This window comes from Coregonus lavaretus, assembly GCF_964263955.1.
Source record: "Coregonus lavaretus genome assembly, contig: HAP1_SCAFFOLD_4966, whole genome shotgun sequence".
NCBI lineage: Eukaryota > Metazoa > Chordata > Actinopteri > Salmoniformes > Salmonidae > Coregonus > Coregonus lavaretus.
The window spans coordinates 691-22,500 of NW_028160565.1; the positions used below are offsets into that span (position 1 = coordinate 691).

The window sequence follows — 21,810 nt, forward strand, 5'->3', positions numbered from 1 at the left end:
ATGATTCTAAACTGTTCTGTGTGAAATGATTCTAAACTCTGTTCTGTGTGAAATGATTCTAAACTCTGTTCTGTGTGAAATGATTCTAAACTCTGTTCTGTGTGAAATGATTCTAAACTCTGTTCTGTGTGAAATGATTCTAAACTGTTCTGTGTGAAATAATTCTAAACTCTGTTCTGTGTGAAATGATTCTAAACTCTGTTCTGTGTGAAATGATTCTAAACTGTGTTCTGTGTGAAATGATTCTAAACTGTGTTCTGTGTGAAATGATTCTAAACTCTGTTCTGTGTGAAATGATTCTAAACTGTGTTCTGTGTGAAATGATTCTAAACTCTGTTCTGTGTGAAATGATTCTAAACTCTGTTCTGTGTGAAATAATTCTAAACTCTGTTCTGTGTGAAATAATTCTAAACTCTGTTCTGTGTGAAATGATTCTAAACTGTGTTCTGTGTGTTCTCTGTAACAGACGCTGATATGCAGTGAGGATGAGTGGCATCGGTGAAAACCCCCTTGACCCTGCTGCCAGGGCCGAGTCGAGGAAACGCAAAGAATGTTCCTCTGACCTGCTGGGTCCCAGGTAGGAACATCTGTCTTCACTATACTAAACTATACTTTACTCTACTAAATTATACTAAACTCTACTAAACTCTACTTACAGTGGGGAGAACAAGTATTTGATACGCTGCCGATTTTGCAGGTTTTCCTACTTACAAAGCATGTAGAGGTCTGTAATTTTTATCATAGGTACACTTCAACTGTGAGAGACGGAATCTAAAACAAAAATCCAGAAAAACACATTGTATGATTTGTAAGTAATTAATTTGCATTTTATTGCATGACATAAGTATTTGATCACCTACCAACCAGTAAGAATTCCGGCTCTCACAGACCTGTTCGTTTTTCTTTAAGAAGCCCTCCTGTTCTCCACTCATTACCTGTATTAACTGCACCTGTTTGAACTCGTTACCTGTATAAAAGACACCTGTCCACACACTCAATCAAACAGACTCCAACCTCTCCACAATGGCCAAGACCAGAGAGCTGTGTAAGGACATCAGGGATAAAATTGTAGACCTGCACAAGGCTGGGATGGGCTACAGGACAATAGGCAAGCAGCTTGGTGAGAAGGCAACAACTGTTGGCGCAATTATTAGAAAATGGAAGAAGTTCAAGATCTGGGGCTCCATGCAAGATCTCACCTCGTGGGGCATCAATGATCATGAGGAAGGTGAGGGATCAGCCCAGAACTACACAGCAGGACCTGGTCAATGACCTGAAGAGAGCTGGGACCACAGTCTCAAAGAAAACCATTAGTAACACACTACGCCGTCATGGATTAAAATCCTGCAGCGCACGCAAGGTCCCCTTGCTCAAGCCAGCGCATGTCCAGGCCCGTCTGAAGTTTGCCAATGACCATCTGGATGATCCAGAGGAGAATGGGAGAAGGTCATGTGGTCTGATGAGACAAAAAGAGAGCTTTTTAGTCTAAACTCCACTCGCCGTGTTTGGAGGAAGAAGAAGGTTGAGTACAACCCCAAGAACACCATCCCAACCGTGAAGCATGGAGGTGGAAACATCATTCTTTGGGGATGCTTTTCTGCAAAGGGGACAGGACGACTGCACCGTATTGAGGGGAGGATGGAATGGGCCATGTATCGCAAGATCTTGGCCAACAACCTCCTTCCCTCAGTAAGAGCATTGAAGATGGGTCGTGGCTGGGTCTTCCAGCATGACAATGACCCGAAACACACAGCCAGGGCAACTAAGGAGTGGCTCTGTAAGAAGCATCTCAAGGTCCTGGAGTGGCCTAGCCAGTCTCCAGACCTGAACCCAATAGAAAATCTTTGGAGGGAGCTGAAAGTCCGTATTGCCCAGCGACAGCCCCGAAACCTGAAGGATCTGGAGAAGGTCTGTATGGAGGAGTGGGCTAAAATCCCTGCTGCAGTGTGTGCAAACCTGGTCAAGACCTACAGGAAACGTATGATCTCAGTAATTGCAAACAAAGGTTTCTGTACCAAATATGAAGTTCTGCTTTTCTGATGTATCAAATACTTATGTCATGCAATAAAATGCAAATTAATTACTTAAAAATCATATAATGTGATTTTCTGGATTTTTGTTTTAGATTCCGTCTCTCACAGTTGAAGTGTACCTATGATAAAAATTACAGACCTCTACATGCTTTGTAAGTAGGAAAACCTGCAAAATCGGCAGCATATCAAATACTTGTTCTCCCCACTGTAACTATACTAAACTCTGATAAACTCTACTTTACTAAACTACACTAAACTCTACTTTACTATACTAAACTCTACTCTACTGAACTCTACTATACTAAATTATACGAAACTATACTAAACTGTACTCTACTATACTAAACTCTACTTTACTTTACTAAACTCTACTTTACTAAACTCTACTCTAATTTACTATACTAAACTCTACTTTACTAAACTATACTCTACTTTACTATACTAAACTATACTTTACTAAACTGTACTCTACTTTACTAAACTCTACTCTACTATACTAAACTCTACTTTACTAAACTCTACTCTACTTTACTAAACTGTACTCTACTTTACTAAACTGTACTATACTTTACTATACTAAACTATACTAAACTCTACTTTACTAAACTCTACTCTAATTTACTATACTAAACTCTACTTTACTAAACTATACTCTACTTTACTATACTAAACTCTACTTTACTAAACTCTACTCTACTATACTAAACTGTACTCTACTTTACTAAACTCTACTCTACTATACTAAACTGTACTCTACTTTACTAAACTCTACTCTACTATACTAAACTCTACTTTACTAAACTCTACTCTACTTTACTAAACTCTACTCTACTATACTAAACTGTACTCTACTTTACTAAACTCTACTTTACTAAACTCTACTTTACTAAACTGTACTCTACTTTACTAAACTGTACTATACTTTACTAAACTCTACTCTACTATACTAAACTCTACTTTACTAAACTGTACTCTACTTTACTAAACTGTACTCTACTTTACTAAACTCTACTTTACTAAACTCTACTATACTAAACTCTACTATACTACTTTGCTCTTACTCTAACTTTACTATAGGCAACTCAAAAGCTAGAGCCTTTACACTGCTCCAAGTCTGCACAGTACTATCATGTTGCTGCAGGCCTAATAGTTGAGTTATAAACCTTAGGTAAGAGACAGACCTGATTATTTAACTAAACCGGCTGGCTGACCGGCTGTCTGACCGGCTGTCTGACCGACTGGCTGGCTGATCATGATTATGATGGTTGCCAACCCTATAGTTCTGTCATAATTATAGCTCCGGTCACCTATCTACTGCTTTCTAATTATTGGTGTATGACGCAGGTGCTACCGATGCGTCAAGGCGCAGACAGACAGACTCCTAAACAGCTTCTATCCCCTGGCCATAAGACTGTTAAATGGCTAACGACTAACAAACATACTCCTAAACAGCTTCTATCCCCTGGCCATAAGACTGTTAAATGGCTAACGACTAACAAACAGACTCCTAAACAGCTTCTATCCCCTGGATATAAGACTGTTAAATGGCTAACGACTACTGCTCATCCTCACACCTACGCTGCTGCTAAAATAATTATTGATTTAATTTATTACCACCACTCTACTGGTGTTCGTTGATTTCCATCACCGTTAGTATCGATCTATTTATCCAGCTACTGGTCACTATTACTCCTGTTTACATGTACAGTGCATTCGAAAAGTATTCACACCCCTTGACTTTTTCCACATTTTGCTATGTTATAACCTTATTCTAAAATTGATTTGTTTCCCCTCATCAATCTACACACAATACCCCATAATGACAAAGAAAAACCGTTTTTTTTCCTTTACATTTTTGCAAAGTATTCAGACCCTTTACTCAGTACTTTGTTGAAGCAGTGATTACAGCCTCGAGACTTCTTGGGTATGACGCTACAAGCTTGGCACACCTGTATTTGGGGAGTTTCTCCCATTCTTCTCTGCATATCCTCTCAAGCTCTGTCAGGTTGGATGGGGAGCGTTGCTGCACAGCTATTTTCAGGTCTCCAGAGATGTTCGATCGGGTTCAAGTCCGGGCTCTGGCTGGGCCCCTCAAGGACATTCAGAGACTTGTCCCGAAGCCACTCCTTCATTGAATGTGTGCTTAGGGTCGTTGTCCTGTTGGAAGGTGAACCTTCGCCCCAGTCTGAGGTCCTGAGCACTCTGGAGCAGGTTTCTCATGGTCTGAGTCCTTTAGGTGCCTTTTGGCAAACTCCAAGCGGGCTGTCATGTGCCTTTTAGTGAGGAGTGGCTTCCGTCTGGCCACTCTACCATAAAGGCCTGATTGTTGGAGTGCTGCAGAGATGGTTGGCCCATCTCCACAGAGGAACTCTGGAGCTCTGTCAGACTGACCATCGGGTTCTTGGTCACCTCCCTGACCAAGGCCCTTATCCCCCGATTGCCCAGTTTGGCCGTGTTGCCAGCTCTAGGAAGAGTCTTGGTGGTTCCGAACTTCTTCCATTTAAGAATGATGGAGGCCACTGTGTTCTTGGGACCTTCAATGCTGCAGAAATGTTTTGGTACCCTTCACCAGATCTGTGCCTCTACACAATCCTGTCTCGGAGCTCTACGGACAATTCCTTCGACCTCATGGCTTGTTTTTTGCTCAGACATGCACTGTCAACTGTGGGACCTTATATAGACAGGTGTGTGCCTTTGCAAATCATGTCCAATCAATTGAATTTACCACAGGTGGATTCCAATCAAGTTGTAAAAACATCTCAAGGATGATCAATGGAAACAGGATGCACCTGAGCTCAATTTTGAGTCTCCTAGCAAGGGGTCTGAATACTTATATTTGCAAATACCTAATATTTGCAAAAATTCCTTAAACCTGTTTTTGCTTTGTCATTATGGGGTATTGTGTGTAGATTGAGGATAAAAAAAAAAAAATCAATTTTAGAATAAGGCTGTAATGTAACCAAATGTGGAGAAGGGGTCTGAATACTTTCCGAATGCACTGTATATGCATTGAGCTTGTCTGATGCTTAAAGCTTACGGTTTGATGAAATAAGACAAATGCCACAAGAGGGCGCCAGAGATATAGATAAACAGAATAAAAAACCTTAACCTGACCCAACTATTCTCCTCTTGCTCCTGCAGGCTTTCGCAGATCCTGCCGTTACTCTCCTGAAGTTGTCGGTACACAGGAGTAGGCAACCTTTAATGCCAATTTATCTTACCATTTCTACCGATCTGCGTGCAAGTTATGGTTTTCGTGAAACAGTTTGATATTCATTTGTAATAACGTCTTTATCTCAAAATCATTGTCATGTAAATGAAAATGATACAAACCCTAAAATGTAATTTCCATTGCAAAACTATGTAAGAAAAATATTATCTATTAACTTGGGTCCGGCCCAAAGCTTGTGCTGGCTAACTTGCAACATTGTATAAAATATTCAGGGACACAGCTGTAGGCTATTTGCATAATAAGAAGGGATAATGTAAATAAACAGCCTACAGCTATTTATGGGATAAGAAGCAGTGCTTGACTTGGGCAGGAGCTCACCAGAGCTGAGTCTCGGCACCTCAAATAGATAATAATAATAAAAATAAATAATATTATCTTAAAAGTATTGTGGAGCTCCTGCACCTAAATATAAACAGTACCAGCACCTAAAATGTGTACCAGAAACAATTTCAGTCCAAGTCAAGCACTGATAAGAAGTAATCAGGTAGGCCTATTTTATGATGTTTTCATTGGATCAGAGCATGACGTTGTTCCCTTTTTTATATGCTGAGTGGTTATCGAAAAGGGAGAGAGCTGGAAAGATTTTTCAAATACATTGAGGAACTGTTGTAATTCTCAATGGATGTAAAAACAGACTTTGTTTTGATTGCTGTTTGAGGTGAAAACATTACTTTGAGAAGCTCCACAGGTCATTAGTGGTGGTGCGTTAAGCCAATCATAAATACTATCAGATCCCCAAATGGGCACATTTATAGGCCTGCATTTACACGCAGACCAGGTAGCCTATAGGCCTACTTCTATGCGTGCGCATCCTTACTCAAGATTGACAGGAGCGCTCCAAATAAAAGACAAAGACTAAATTGACAACTTGTAAATGGAATGAAATAAACCAAAACTTGTTTCTCACAAGTGTAGCACTCTGCAAACAATGGGTCCACTCCGACAATGAGAACGGGAAGACTGGAATATTAATATTGAATGCATTAAAATACATTACCGTAACCAAAAGTAACAAACATTGTAGATTAGAAATTATAGGAATTAACGGTAAATGTACTAGTGGTGATTTATACAGTAACAGTCAAAAGTTTGGACACACCTACTCATTCAAGGGTTTTTCTTTTCTTTTTACTATTTTCTACATTGTAGAATAATAGTGAAGACATCGAAACTAAGAAATAACACATATGGAATCATGTAGTAAGCAGAAAAGTGTTAAACAAATCAAAATATATTTTATATTTGAGATTCTTCAAAGTTGCCACCCTTTGCCTTCATGACAGCTTTGCACACTCTTGGCATTCTCTCAATCAGCTTCATGCACTCGTCACCTGGAATGCATTTAAATTAACTGGTGTGCCTTGTTAAAAGTTAATTTGTGGAATTTCTTTCCTTAATGCGTTTGAGCAAATTGGTTGTGTTGTGACAAGGTAGGTGTGGTATACAGAAGATTTGGTAAAAGACCAAGTCCATATTATGGCAGGAACAGCTCAAATAAGCATAGAGAAACGACAGTCCATCATTACTTGTAAGACATGAAGGTCAGTTAATCCAGAAAATGTCAAGAACTTTAAACGTTTCTTCAAGTGCAGTTGCAAAAACCATCAAGCGCTATGATGAAACTGGCTCTCATGAGGACCGCAACAGGAAAGGAAGACCCAGTGTTACCTCTGCTGCAGAGGATAAGTTCATTAGAGTTACCAGCCTCAGAAATTGCTGCCCAAAAAATGCTTCACAGAGTTAAAGTAACAGACACATCTCAACATCAACTGTTCAGAGGTTACTGTGTGAATCAGGCCTTCATGGTCGAATTGCTGCAAAGAAACCACTACTAAAGGACACCAATAATAAGAAGAGACTTGCTTGGGCCAAGAAACACGAGCAATGGACATTAGACCGGTGGAAATGTGTCATTTGGTCGGGAGTCCAAATTGGAGATTCTTGGTTCCAACTGCCGTGTCTTTGTGAGACACAGTGTAAGTGAATGGATGATCTCCGCATGTGTATTTCCCACCGTAAAGCATGGAGGAGGAGGTGTTATGGTGTGGGGGTGCTTTGCTGGTGACACTGTCTGTGATTTATTTAGAATTCAAGGCACACTTAACCAGCATGGCTACCACAGCATTCTGCAGCGATACGCCATCCCATCTGGTTTGGGCTTAGTGGGACTGTCATTTGTTTTTCAACAGGACAACGACCCAACACACCTGGTGTGTAAGGGCTATTTTACCAAGCAGGAGAGTGATGGAGTGTTGCATCAGATGACCTGGCCTTCACAATCCCCAAATTGAGATGGTTTGAGATGAGTCGGACCGCAGAGTGTAGGGAAAGCAGCCATCAAGTGCTCAGCATATTTGGGAGCTCCTTTAAGACTGTTGGAAAAGCATTCCAGGTGAAGCTGGTTGAGAGTGTGCAAAGCTGCCATCAAGGCAAAGGGTGGCTACTTTGAAGAATCTCAAATATAAAATATATTTTGATTTGGTTAACACTTTTTTGGTTACTACATGATTCCATAAGTGTTCTTTCATAGTTTTGATGTTTTCACTATTATTCTACAATGTAGAAAATAGTAAAAATGAAGAAAAACCCTGGAATAAGTAGGTGTGTCCAAACTTTCGACTGGTACTGTATATAATGGGGCATTGATATACACTAACAATCAAACACACTCAATTTTACACAATTAATGTGCACAAATTGGCGGGAGATAGCACATTCTGGAGAGAGAAGGGCATTGTGCATCTGGGCGCATCCGACGTCTGCATTGGCATTTATGGTGACGTGACCTCAGCAGAAGTCCTACTTCTTGCACTTTGCAGAGCTTTGCAGAGCTGTTGTCAAATAAGTGAGTTTGTGTTTATACAAGATGTACCGCCACCACCTACCGTCAACCAATCATGTCAATGGGGAGCTATTCAGAGCCCTCCGCATTGTTTAAAAAATTTGGGAGGCGCATGGCGATGCGGTACAGAGCTCAATTTGGCCCCTGCATGCCTCTGGAGCTTCTGCAATTGCGTCACACCCTCCATATGGAGCCTCCGACCACATTTTCTAATCAAGCATAAATTGGCTTTTAGTCTAGGCCTCTGCAATTGATTAGTTCGCTGAGATGGGTGCAAATATATATATATATATATATATATATATATATATATATATATATTTGTTACTGCTCGACTAAAACAATATCGGTCGACCAACAGCCTAACGACCAAACAATCGACCAGTCGACTAATTGAGGTCAGCCCTACTACGTATTTATATATTCCTGCTACCAGTCGCTCTCCAGGCCTGTTTACATGTACATCCACCGAACACTGTCACTCTTACAAACTCACTCACTCACACTCACCACCACCACACATAACACCCACCACTTATGCTGCTGCCATACTGTTTACTACTATTATTATTATAATTAGAATTATTTATCCTGCTACCAGTAACTTTCTAATCCCTGCCTATATGTACATATCTACCTCAAATACTCCAGTATCCCTGCAAATTGTAAATATGGTTATATCAGTCTACAGGTAACTCCTTGGACAGCTAGCTATCAGTGTGAACAGAGTCACGAATGTCGAGCTTCTCTTCTCTGCTCTACTTTCCCTCTCTCCATGTCACTCTCTCTCTCTGTTTTTCTCTCGGTCTCTCTGTCCGTCCGTACCTCTGTCCGTGTCTCACGCTGGCCTTCTCTCCGTCTCCTCAGCCCCAAACGAAGCAATGAGAGGCGAAACCGTGAGCATGAGAACCGCTACATGGAGGAGCTGGCCGAGCTGATCTTCGCCAACCTAAACGACATCGATAACTTCAACGTCAAACCGGACAAATGTGCCGTCCTCAAGGAGACTGTCAAACAGATACGACGGATCAAAGAGCAAGGTACACTGTACTAGAATAAAATACTTGCCTTATTGGTCCATTTTTGTCGTTGCTGTTGTCACAGTACCCAATGGCTGCATTTACACAGACAGCCTAATTCTGATCTTTTGCCCGATTATTGGCAAAATATCTGATCTGATTGGTCAAAAGACCAATTATTGGCAAAAGATCAGAATGGACTGCCTGTGTAAATGCAGAGAAATACATTCTTAGTTACAATTGAGCTGGTTGGGTTTTCAAGATATTTTTAACACAAACATCCCACCATGCAAAATCAATGGCCACTCACTGTTACTATATTCCGTTGAAACCTGCTGAGGTGTGCGTCTGTGTGTTTAATGGTAAGTACTGCCAGGTAGGCAGTAGTGTTCAGACAAAGCCAGACTGACTGGCTGATCATTACGAGGATGGTTGTTTGTGACTCAGGCCCAGGGTTATGTAATCGCGAGCAATATGACACACACACGCACACACTGCCTGCCTACTGTCTGTCAATACCTCCCTCTCTCCTTAGGATTCTCCCTCCCTCCCTCCCTCCCTCCCTCCCTCCCTCCCTCCCTCCCTCCCTCCCTCCCTCCCTCCCTCCCTCCCTCCCTCCCTCCCTCCCTCCCTCCCTCTCTCCTTAGGATTCTCCCTCCCTCCCTCCCTCCTTAGGATTCTCCCTCCCTCCCTCCCTTTCTCTCTCATCCCAAATGGCACCCTATTCTAAAATGCACATTTTAGAGTGGCCTTTTATTGTCCCCAGCACAAGGTGCACCTGTGTAATGATCATGTTGTTTAATCACCTTTACAGTGCCTTCGGAAAGTATTCAGACCCCCACATTTTGTTACGTTACAGCCTTATTCTAAAATGGATTTTAAAAAAATAATAATCCTCAGCAATCTACACACAATACCCCATAATAAAGTGAAAACAGGTTTTTAGAAATGTTTGCAAATGTATAAAGAAATAGATACCTAAGTATAATACATAAGTATTCAGAACTTTGCTATGAGACTCGAAATTGAACTCCGGTGCATCCTGTTTCCATTGATCATCGTTGAGATGCTTCTACAACTTGATTGGAGTCCACCTGTGGTAAATTCAATTGATTGGACATTATTTGGAAAGGCACACACCTGTCTATATAAGGTCCCACAGTTGACATTGCATGTCTGAGCCAAAACCAAGCCATGAGGTCGAAGGAATTGTCCATAGAGCTCTGAGACAGGATTGTGTCGAGGCACAGATCTGGGGGAGGGTACCAAAACATTTCTGCAGCATTGAAGGGCCCCAAGAACACAGTGGCCTCCATCATTCTTAAATGGAAGATGTTTGGAACCACCAAGACTCTTCCCAGAGCTGGCCACCTGGCCAAACTGAGCAATCGGGGGAGAAGGACCTTGGTCAGGGAGGTGACCAAGAACTTGATGGTATCTGACAGAGCTCTAGGGTTCTTCTGTGGATATGGGAGAAACTTCCAGAAGGACAACCATCTCTGCAGCACTCCACCAATCAGGCCTTTATGGCGGCGTGGCCAGACGGAAGCCACTCCTCAGTAAAAGGCACATGACACCCCTCTTGAAGTTTGCCAAAAGGCACCTAAAGACTCTCAGACCATGAGAAACAAAATTATCTGTTCTGATGAAAGTCTTTGGCCTGAATGCCAAGCGTCACGTCTGGAAGAAATCTGGCACCATCCCTACGGTGAAGCATGGTGGTGGCAGCATCATGCTGTGGGGATGTTTTTCAGCGGCTGGGACTGGGATACTAGTCAGGATCGAGGGAAAGATGACCGGAGCAAAGTACAGAGAGATCCTTGATAAAAACCTGCTCCAGAGCGCTCAGGACCTTAGACTGAGGCGAAGGTTCACCTTCCAACAGGACAACGACCCTAAGCACACAGCCAAGACAACGCCGGAGTGGCTTCAGGACAAGTTCTGAATGTCCTTGAGTGGCCCAGCCAGAGCCTGGACTTGAACCCGATCGAACATCTCTGGAGAGACCTGAAAATAGCTGTGCAGCAACGCTCCCCATCCAACCTGACACAGCTTGAGATGATCTGCAGAGAAGAATGGGAGAAACTCCCCAAATACAGGTGTGTCATGCTTGTAGTGTCATACCCAAGAAGACTTGAGGCTGTAATTGCTTCCAAAGGTGCTTCAACAAAGTACTGAGTAAAGGGTCTGAATACTTATGTAGATTGATGAGGGGGAAAAAAAGATATTTAATCCATTTTAGAATAAATCTGTAACCTAACAAAATGTTGAACAAGTCAATGGGTCTGAATACTTTGCGAATGCACTGTATATAACGTAAGTGTGTGTGTGTGTGTGTGTGTGTCAGAACAGAAGCTGACATTACTTAAGAGAGAGCCTGCAGAGCTCTATCATACTATCCAGGTCTGTGCCCAAACAGTTTGAGCTTCTACTTCTAAAAATCCACCTTTCCAGAAATAAGTCTCTCACTGTTGCCGCTTGCTACAGACCCCCCTCAGCCCGCAGTTGTGCCCTGGACACCATATGTGAATTGATTGCCCCCCATCTATCCTCAGAATTCGTACTGCTTGGTGACCTAAACTGGGATATGCTTAACACCCCGGCCATCCTAAAATCTAAACTAGATGAAATGATCAAGGAACCTACCAGGTACAACCCTAAATCCGTAAAACATGGGTACCCTCATAGATATCATCCTGACTAATTTACCCTCTAAATACACCTCCGCTGTCTTTAAACAGGATCTCAGTGATCATTGCCTGTGTCCGTAATGGGTCCGCGGTCAAACGTCCACCCCTCATCACTGTCAAACGCTCCCTAAATCACTTCAGTGAGCAGGCCTTTCTAATTGACCTGGCCCGGGTATCCTGGATGGATATTAACCTCATTCCGTCAGTAGAGGATGCCTGGATGTTCTTCAAAAGTGCTTTCCTCTCCATCTTAAATAAGCATGCCCCATTCAAAAAAATCAGAACTAAGAACAGATATAGACCCTGGTTCACCCCAGACTTGACTGCCCTTGACCAGCACAAAAACATCCTGTGGCGTACTACATTAGCATCGAACAGCCCCCGCGATATGCAACTTTTCAGGGAAGTCAGGAACCAATATACACAATCAGTTAGGAAAGCAAAGGCTAGCTTTTTCAAACAGAAATTTGCATCCTGTAGCACTAACTCCAAAAAGTTTTGGGACACTGTAAAGTCCATGGAGAATAAGAGCACCTCCTCCCAGCTACCCACTGCACTGAGGCTAGGAAACACTGTCACCACCGATAAATCTACGATAATCGAGAATTTCAATAAGCATTTTGCTACGGCTGGCCATGCTTTCCACCTGGCTACCCCTACCCCGGCCACCAGCTCTGCACCCTCCGCTGCAACATGCCCCCCCCCCTCCCACCGTACCTTCTCCGCTATGCAATCTGGTTTCCGAGCTGGTCATGGGGGCACCTCAGCCACGCTCAAGGTCCTAAATTATATACAGTGGGGGAAAAAAGTATTTAGTCAGCCACCAATTGTGCAAGTTCTCCCACTTAAAAAGATGAGAGAGGCCTGTAATTTTCATCATAGGTACACGTCAACTATGACAGACAAAATGAGAGAAAAAAATCCAGAAAATCACATTGTAGGATTTGTAATGAATTTATTTGCAAATGATGGTGGAAAATAAGTATTTGGTCAATAACAAAAGTTTCTCAATACTTTGTTATATACCCTTTGTTGGCAATGACACGGGTCAAACATTTTCTGTAAGTCTTCACAAGGTTTTCACTGTTGCTGGTATTTTGGCCCATTCCTCCATGCAGATCTCCTCTAGAGCAGTGATGTTTTGGGGCTGTCGCTGGGCAACACGGACTTTCAACTCCCTCCAAAGATTTTCTATGGGGTTGAGATCTGGAGACTGGCTAGGCCACTCCAGGACCTTGAAATGCTTCTTACGAAGCCACTCCTTCGTTGCCCGGGCGGTGTGTTTGGGATCATTGTCATGCTGAAAGACCCCAGCCACGTTTCATCTTCAATGCCCTTGCTGATGGAAGGAGGTTTTCACTCAAAATCTCACGATACATGGCCCCATTCATTCTTTCCTTTACACGGATCAGTCATCCTGGTCCCTTTGCAGAAAAACAGCCCCAAAGCATGATGTTTCCACCCCCATGCTTCACAGTAGGTATGGTGTTCTTTGGATGCAACTCAGCATTCTTTGTCCTCCAAACACAAAGAGTTGAGTTTTTACCAAAAAGTTCTATTTTGGTTTCATCTGACCATATGACATTCTCCCAATCCTCTTCTGGATCATCCAAATGCACTCTAGCAAACTTCAGACGGGCCTGGACATGTACTGGCTTAAGCAGGGGGACACGTCTGGCACTGCAGGATTTGAGTCCCTGGCGGCGTAGTGTGTTACTGATGGTAGGCTTTGTTACTTTGGTCCCAGCTCTCTGCAGGTCATTCACTAGGTCCCCCCGTGTGGTTCTGGGATTTTTGCTCACCGTTCTTGTGATCATTTTGACCCCACGGGGTGAGATATTGCCGTGGAGCCCCAGATTGAGGGAGATTATCAGTGTGTCTTCCATTTCCTAATAATTGCTCCCACAGTTGATTTCTTCAAACCAAGCTGCTTACCTATTGCAGATTCAGTCTTCCCAGCCTGGTGCAGGTCTACAATTTTGTTTCTGGTGTCCTTTGACAGCTCTTTGGTCTTGGCCATAGTGGAGTTTGGAGTGTGACTGTTTGAGGTTGTGGACAGGTGTCTTTTATACTGATAACAAGTTCAAACAGGTGCCATTAATACAGGTAACGAGTGGAGGACAGAGGAGCCTCTTAAAGAAGAAGTTACAGGTCTGTGAGAGCCTGAAATCTTGCTTGTTTGTAGGTGACCAAATACTTATTTTCCACCATAATTTGCAAATAAATTCATAAAAAATCCTACAATGTGATTTTCTGGATTTTTTTCTTCTCAATTTGTCTGTCATAGTTGACGTGTATCTATGATGAAAATTACAGGCCTCTCTCATCTTTTTAAGTGGGAGAACATGCACAATTGGTGGCTGACTAAATACTTTTTTCCCCCACTGTAATAACCGCGATCGATAAAAAACAAAAGACAGTACTGTGCAGCTGTCTTCATCGACCTGGCCAAGACTTTTGACTCTGTCAATCACTGCATTCTTATTGGCAGACTAAATAGCCTTGGTTTCTCAAATGACTGCCCCGCCTGGTTCACCAACTACTTCTCAGATAGAGTTCAATGTGTCAAATCGGAGGGCCTGTTGTCTGGACCTCTGGCAGTCTCTATGGGGGTGCCACAGGGTTCAATTCTCAGGCCGACTCTATTCTGTGTATATCAATGATGTCGCTCTTGCTGCTGGTGACTCTCAGATCCACCTCTATGCAGACGACACCATTTTGTATACATCTGGCCCTTCATTGGACACTGTGTTAACAAACCTCCAAATGAGCTTCAATGCCATACAACACTCCTTCCGTGGCCTCCAACTGCTCTTAAACGCTAGTAAAACTAAATGCATGCTCTTCAATCGAACGCTGCTGGCACCCGCCCGCACGACTAGAATCACTACTCTCTGTGGGTCTGACTTAGAATATGTGGACAACTACAAATACCTAGGTGTCTGGTTAGACCGTAAACTCTCCTTCCAGACTCACATTAAGCATCTCCAACTACAAATACCGAGGTAGACAGAATCATAAGATCATTTGTTTTGGTACTGTCCATTTGTGAATTTCAAATCCAGAAAAACGCATGTCAAAAATGTTAGAAATGTATTTGCATTTTAATGAGGGAAATTAATATTTGACCCCTCTGCAAAACATGACTTAGTACTTGGTGTCAAAACCCTTGTTGGCAATCACAGAGGTCAGACGTTTCTTGTAGTTGGCCACCAGGTTTGCACACATCTCAGGAGGGATTTTGTCCCACTCCTCTTTGCAGATCTTCTCCAAGTTATTAAGGTTTTGAGGCTGACGTTTGGCTACTCGAACCTTCAGCTCCCTCCACAGATTTTCAATGGGATTAAGGTCTGGAGACTGGCTAGGCCACTCCAGGACCTTCATGTGCTTCTTCTTGAGCCACTCCTTTGTTGCCTTGGCCGTGTGTTTTGGGTCATTGTCATGCTGGAATACCCATCCACGACCCATTTTCAATGCCCTGGCTGAGGGAAGGAGGTTCTCACCCAAGATTTGACGGTACATGGCCCCGTCCATCGTCCCTTTGATGCGGTGAAGTTGTCCTGTCCCCTTAGCAGAAAAACACCCCCAAAGCATAATGTTTCCACCTCCATGTTTGACGGTGGGGATGGTGTTCTTGGGGTCATAGGCAGCATTCCTCCTCCTCCAAACACGGTGAGTTGAGTTGATGCTAAAAAGCTCGATTTTGGTCTCATCTGACCACAACACTTTCACCCAGTTCTCCTCTGAATCATTCAGATGTTCATTGGCAAACTTCAGACGGGCCTGTATATGTGCTTTCTTGAGCAGGGGGACCTTGCGGGCGCTGCAGGATTTCAGTCCTTCACGGCGTAGTGTGTTACCAATTGTTTTCTTGGTCACTATGGTCCCAGCTGCCTTGAGATCATTGACAAGATCCTCCCGTGTAGTTCTGGGCTGATTCCTCACCGTTCTCATGATCATTGCAACTCCACGAGGTGAGATCTTGCATGGAGGCCCAGGCAGAGGGAGATTGACAGGTTTATTTATTGCCTTACCTCCATAACTTACTACATTTGCACACACTGTATATAGATTTTCTATTGTGTTTTTGACTGTACGTTTTGTTTACCCCATATGTAACTCTGTGTTGTTGTTGTTTTTATCGCACTGCTTTGCTTTATCTTGGCCAGGTCGCAGTTGTAAATGAGAACTTGTTCTAAACTGGCTTACCTGGTTAAATAAAGGTGAAATAAAAAAAATAAAAAATAGAGTACATCAGTTAGCCTGACACAAACACACACCACTCTGTCACGTATCGAAGAAGCCGTTCTGTTCTGTAACATATTGTGATGCTACACATTATATCCACCATGGTTCATATTAGAAGAATGTACCTAGATGACGCACATAACATGCTGTGTGTTGAGGAGCTAGGAAAGTGTGTGTGTGAGTGAGAAAGAGAGTGATGATGCTGTACTTTGGGCAGCGCTGTGCTGGTTTACCAGAGTCTGCTGGACCTTTGGGCAGCGCTGTGCTGGTTTACCAGAGTCTGCTGGACCTTTGGGCAGCGCTGTGCTGGTTTACCAGAGTCTGCTGGACCTTTGGGCAGCGCTGTGCTGGTTTACCAGAGTCTGCTGGACCTTTGGGCAGCGCTGTGCTGGTTTACCAGAGTCTGCTGGACCTTTGGGCAGCGCTGTGCTGGTTTACCAGAGTCTGCTGGACCTTTGGGCAGCGCTGTGCTGGTTTACCAGAGTCTGCTGGACCTTTGGGCAGCGCTGTGCTGGTTTACCAGAGTCTGCTGGACCTGCCCAAGACCTGCTGAAACACACATCAAGGTGTGTGTCAGGCTGCTTCTCTTTGACAACTCTTCCTCCTCTGTTTTCACACCGTGGAAAATATACGTGTGCTGCTAGCGTACTAGTGCCTCACGATTCCACTCCTCCCCTCCTCCTCTCTCCTCATCCACTCCTCCTCCTCTCTTCTCCTCCTCCTCTCTCCTCCTCCTCCTCTCTCCTCCTCCTCATCCACTCCTCCTCCTCTCTCCTCCTCCTCCTCTCTCCTCCTCCTCATCCACTCCTCCTCTCCCCTCCTCCTCTCTTCTCCTCTTCTCTCCTCCTCCTCATCCACTTCCCTCGTCCTCTCTCCTCGTCCTGTCCCCTCCTCGTCCTCTCTCCCCCTCTCCCCTCCTCCTCTCTCCCCCTCCCCCCTCCCCCCCCTCCTCGTCCTCTCTCCTCGTCCTCTCCCCTCCCCCTCCTCCTCATCCTCTCCCCTCCTCCTCGTCCTCTCTCCCCCTCCCCACCTCTCCCCTCCTCTTCTCCCCCCCTCCTCTCTCCCCTCCTCCCCCCCCCCCTCCTCGTCCTCTCTCCTCGTCCTCTCCCCTCCCCCTCCTCCTCTCCCTTCCTCTCCTCCTCCTCCTCCTCTCCCCTCCTCCTCTCCCTTCCTGCTCTCTCTCCTCTGTTCCCTAGCTCTGCTCATCCTGTGTACCAGTCTCTCTTTGCCATATGGTCGCACGTCAAACTGGTGTGGTGCCACACTCTAATACGTCCCTACCTCCACACACACACACACACACACACACACACACACACACACACACACACACACACACACACACACACACTCACACACACTCACACACACACACACACACACACACACACACACACACACACACACACACACACACACACACACACACACACACACACACACACACACACACACACACACACACACACACACACACACACTCACACACACACACACACACACACAGAGACCCAGCCCTAGCTCCTCCACCCCCACCCAGCCCTAGCTGACTCTTCACCTATAAACTGTAGATAGGAATTACACTGACTCTTCACCTATAAACTGTAGATAGGAATTACACTGACTCTTCACCTATAAACTCCATATGTTGCTGCGAGGGCAAACCAATACAGGCATCTCTGACCTTTATTTAGGTGGGATACTCTTCAAAAGGCATTTTGCTGAACTGACCTAACTTGTATAAATCGGCTCGATATTACATTTACATTTTAGTCATTTAGCAGACGCTCTTATCCAGAGCGACTTACGGTTAGTGCTTACATTATATATATTTTTCATACCCCCTGTGGGAATCGAACCCACAACCCTGGCGTTGCAAACGCCATGCTCTATCAACTGAGCTACATCCCTGCCGGCCATTCCCTCCCCTACCCTGGACGACGCTGGGCCAATTGCACGCCGCCCCATGGGTCAGATATCATCCATAAGTGTATTGGAGTGTATTGTATTGGAGTGTATTGTATTGGAGTGTATTGTATTGGAGTGTATTGTATTGTATTGGAGTGTATTGTATTGGAGTGTATTGTATTGTATTGGAGTGTATTGTATTGTATTGGAGTGTATTGTATTGGAGTGTATTGTATTGTATTGGAGTGTATTGTATTGTATTGGAGTGTATTGTATTGGAGTGTATTGTATTGTATTGGAGTGTATTGTATTGGATTGTATTGGAGTGTATTGTATTGGAGTGTATTGTATTGGAGTGTATTGTATTGGAGTGTATTGTATTGGAGTGTATTGTATTGTATTGGAGTGTATTGTATTGGAGTGTATTGTATTGGAGTGTATTGTATTGTATTGGAGTGTATTGTATTGGAGTGTATTGTATTGGAGTGTATTGTATTGTATTGGAGTGTATTGTATTGGAGTGTATTGTATTGTATTGGAGTGTATTGTATTGGAGTGTATTGTATTGGAGTGTATTGTATTGGAGTGTATTGTATTGGAGTGTATTGTTATGCCAGTTGAGTTCAGCACCGTTGACATTCCCCTGTCTGACAACAGAGGTTGTCTACTCACTTAGAGGAGGGATGACGTTCTCCATCTTCCCATAATGGCTGTAGAGATCTTTTTAATGCGGTGACATTGACCATCCATCGAGCTGGCCTCCATGCGTGTGACAGCTGCATCCTGTGTACACACACTCATTTACCCCGACCTTTAACCCCACTGGTTGCTAAGTGCCCCGTTAGTGCCATGGCAACGTGTTGTGTCTGGGCAATGCAATGCACGTGAATGCTTTGAGAGAGAGAGCGAGAGAATAACAATGCCATTCTCAAACTGAACCGCCATTAAATGGTTTCTTTCTCCTCTTTAAATGGCCCCATGTGTTTTAACCAGGTCCCTTGTAGCAGCAAACCTTTTTAACACGGGTCGCTCTCTCCCCCACTTTCTCTCTCTCTGTCTTTCTCATCCCATCTTCTCTTTGCACTTTAGTCATTTATAATCATTTATAAAGGCCCTTTTTAATAAAAGTGTTAGTGAGGCTAACACTCACCTATTAACAGTACAGTGGTATGGTCATACTGATCTCATACCGTCAGTACAGTGGTATGGTCATACTGATCTCATACCGTCAGTACAGTGGTATGGTCATACTGATCTCATACCGTCAGTACAGTGGTATGGTCATACTGATCTCATACCGTCAGTACAGTGGTATGGTCATACTGATCTCATACCGTCAGTACAGTGGTATGGTCATACTGATCTCATACCGTCAGTACAGTGGTATGGTCATACTGATCTCATACCGTCAGTACAGTGGTATGGTCATACTGATCTCATACCGTCAGTACAGTGGTATGGTCATACTGATCTCATACCGTCAGTACAGTGGTATGGTCATACTGATCTCATACCGTCAGTACAGTGGTATGGTCATACTGATCTCATACCGTCAGTACAGTGGTATGGTCATACTGATCTCATACCGTCAGTACAGTGGTATGGTCATACTGATCTCATACCGTCAGTACAGTGGTATGGTCATACTGATCTCATACCGTCAGTACAGTGGTATGGTCATCGTAACTTCAAAGAAACTCCACTCTGAACTTTGTTGCAGCATCACAAATGGCACCCTATTTCCTACATAGTGCACTACTTTTGACCAGAGCCCTATGGGTTTCACGATGGACCCTGGTCAAAAGTAGTGCACTATATATGGGATAGGTTGCCATTTGGGACACGTGCTGTGTGAGTGTACCAAACATTAAGGACAACTTCCTAATATTGAGTTGTACCCCCTGTTGCCCTCAGAACAGCCTCAATTATTCAGGGCATGGACTCTACAAGGTTTCAAAAGCATTTCTAAGGGATGCTGGCCCATGTTGACTCCAATGCTTCCCACAGTTGTCAAGTTGGCTGGATGTCCTTTGGGTGGTGGACCATTCTTGATACACACGGGAAACTGTTGAGCTTGAAAACTCCAGCAGTGTTGCAGTTCTTGACACAAACCGGTGCGCCTGGCACCTACTACCAGATTCCATTCAAAGGCACTTAAATATTTTGTCTTGCTCATTCACCGTCTGAATGGCACACATACACAATCCATGTCTCAATTGTCTCAAGGCTTAAAAATCCTTCTTTAACCTGTCTCCACCCCATTCATCTACACTGATTGAAGTAGATTTAACAAGTGACATCAATAAAGGATCATAGCTTTCACCTGGATTCACCTGGTCAGTCTATGTCATGGAAATCTTCCGAATGTTTTGTAGACTCAGTGTAGGTCAGTGGATGAGGGATTTGAGGGTGAATGTCTCCGATAAGGTCTGGATTAGTAACGGGATCGCATAGCCTACATCCGGACTCATTTGACATTTTAATTAGATTATTGTATAAGAGATGGATTAGAGATGGGAGAGATTTATCCTGCCTTGAAGATCTGTTCATCTCTTTATTAAACAGTGAAACGTAGGAAGAGCAGGAAGCTGGAGGAACAACTTGGGGGGGATCCACTTTAACATTACGTTGGACTGCGTCCCAAATGACACCCTAGTCCCTTTTTGTAGTGCACTACTTAGGGAATAGGGCGGCAGGTAGGGCTCTGGTCCAAAGCAGTGCACTACATAGGGAATAGGGCGGCAGGTAGGGCTCTGGTCCAAAGCAGTGCACTACATAGGGAATAGGGCGGCAGGTAGGGCTCTGGTCCAAAGCAGTGCACTACATAGGGAATAGGGTGGCAGGTAACCTAGTCGTTAGAGTGTTGGGCCAGTAACCGAAAGGTCACTGGTTCGAATACCCGGGCCGACAAATTTGAAAGATCTGTCTGTGCCCTTGAGCAAGGCACTTAACCCTAATTTTGCTCCAGTGGCTCCATAATACTATTGCTGACCCTGTAAAACAACACATTTCACTGCACCTGTCTGGTGTGTGACAATGCTTCAAAAAATAACAGAAATAGGGTGCCATTTTCCTTTAAGGAATACCTGGGATAGTATAAAAGTAATCCTTCTACCCCCCCCCCCCTACCTCACCCCCACAAAAATAATATATAAAAAAAATACATAAACAAAAATAATAAAAAATAAAAAATAATATATATATGTGTGTATATATATATATATATATATATATATATATATATATATATATATATATATATATATAAACAAATTAAAAATAAAAATATACTCTAAACATTTTAATTAAAATAAAAAATAAAAAATAAATTGTAAGTGGTTATCCCACTGGCTATCATAAGGTGAATGCACCAATTTCTAAGTCGCTCTGGATAAGAGCGTCTGCTAAATGATGTAAATGTAAATTTGGGACACCTGTTGACTCCTCTAGATATGTTGTCTGCTCAGTTCAAGGTTCCTGATGTTGATGACTTCCTCATGTAGAAAGGGAAGAGGGTAAGATATCTGAATCTGATTGGTTGTCTTTCCCACAGAGAAAGCAGCCGCGGCCAATGAGGAGGTACAGAAGGCGGACGTGTCGTCGACGGGCCAAAGCATCATCGACAAGGATGCTCTCGGACCAATGATGCTGGAGGTGAGTCTGAGCGATGTTGCTACCGTTGGGCTAATTAGCCTTGCCTATATATCCAGGCAGTCCATATCAGCCAAGGACAGAAAAACACATGCTTTTACATGCAGACACTTTTTTTCTTTTCTTCTACCCCTCATAAGTATCTAGCTAGCTAAAAACGTGCAATGCTCTACCAACCGAGCTACAG

At 43.6% G+C, this 21,810-nt stretch overlaps 1 protein-coding gene across 1 annotated transcript in view; it reads left to right on the forward strand.

Moving 5' to 3' along the window:
* Nucleotides 1-465: 465 nt before the first annotated feature.
* The window catches only part of LOC311121672 (nuclear receptor coactivator 2-like), a gene marked incomplete at its 3' end in the record, with an annotated part of 43,450 nt that continues 22,105 nt past the window's right edge, over nt 466-21,810 (forward strand). The window contains exons 1-3 of the mRNA XM_084196131.1: nt 466-577; nt 8,975-9,147; nt 21,526-21,626. Coding sequence (XP_084052257.1) covers nt 486-577; nt 8,975-9,147; nt 21,526-21,626 — 366 coding nt within the window. The remainder of the gene's footprint in view (nt 578-8,974; nt 9,148-21,525; nt 21,627-21,810) is intronic.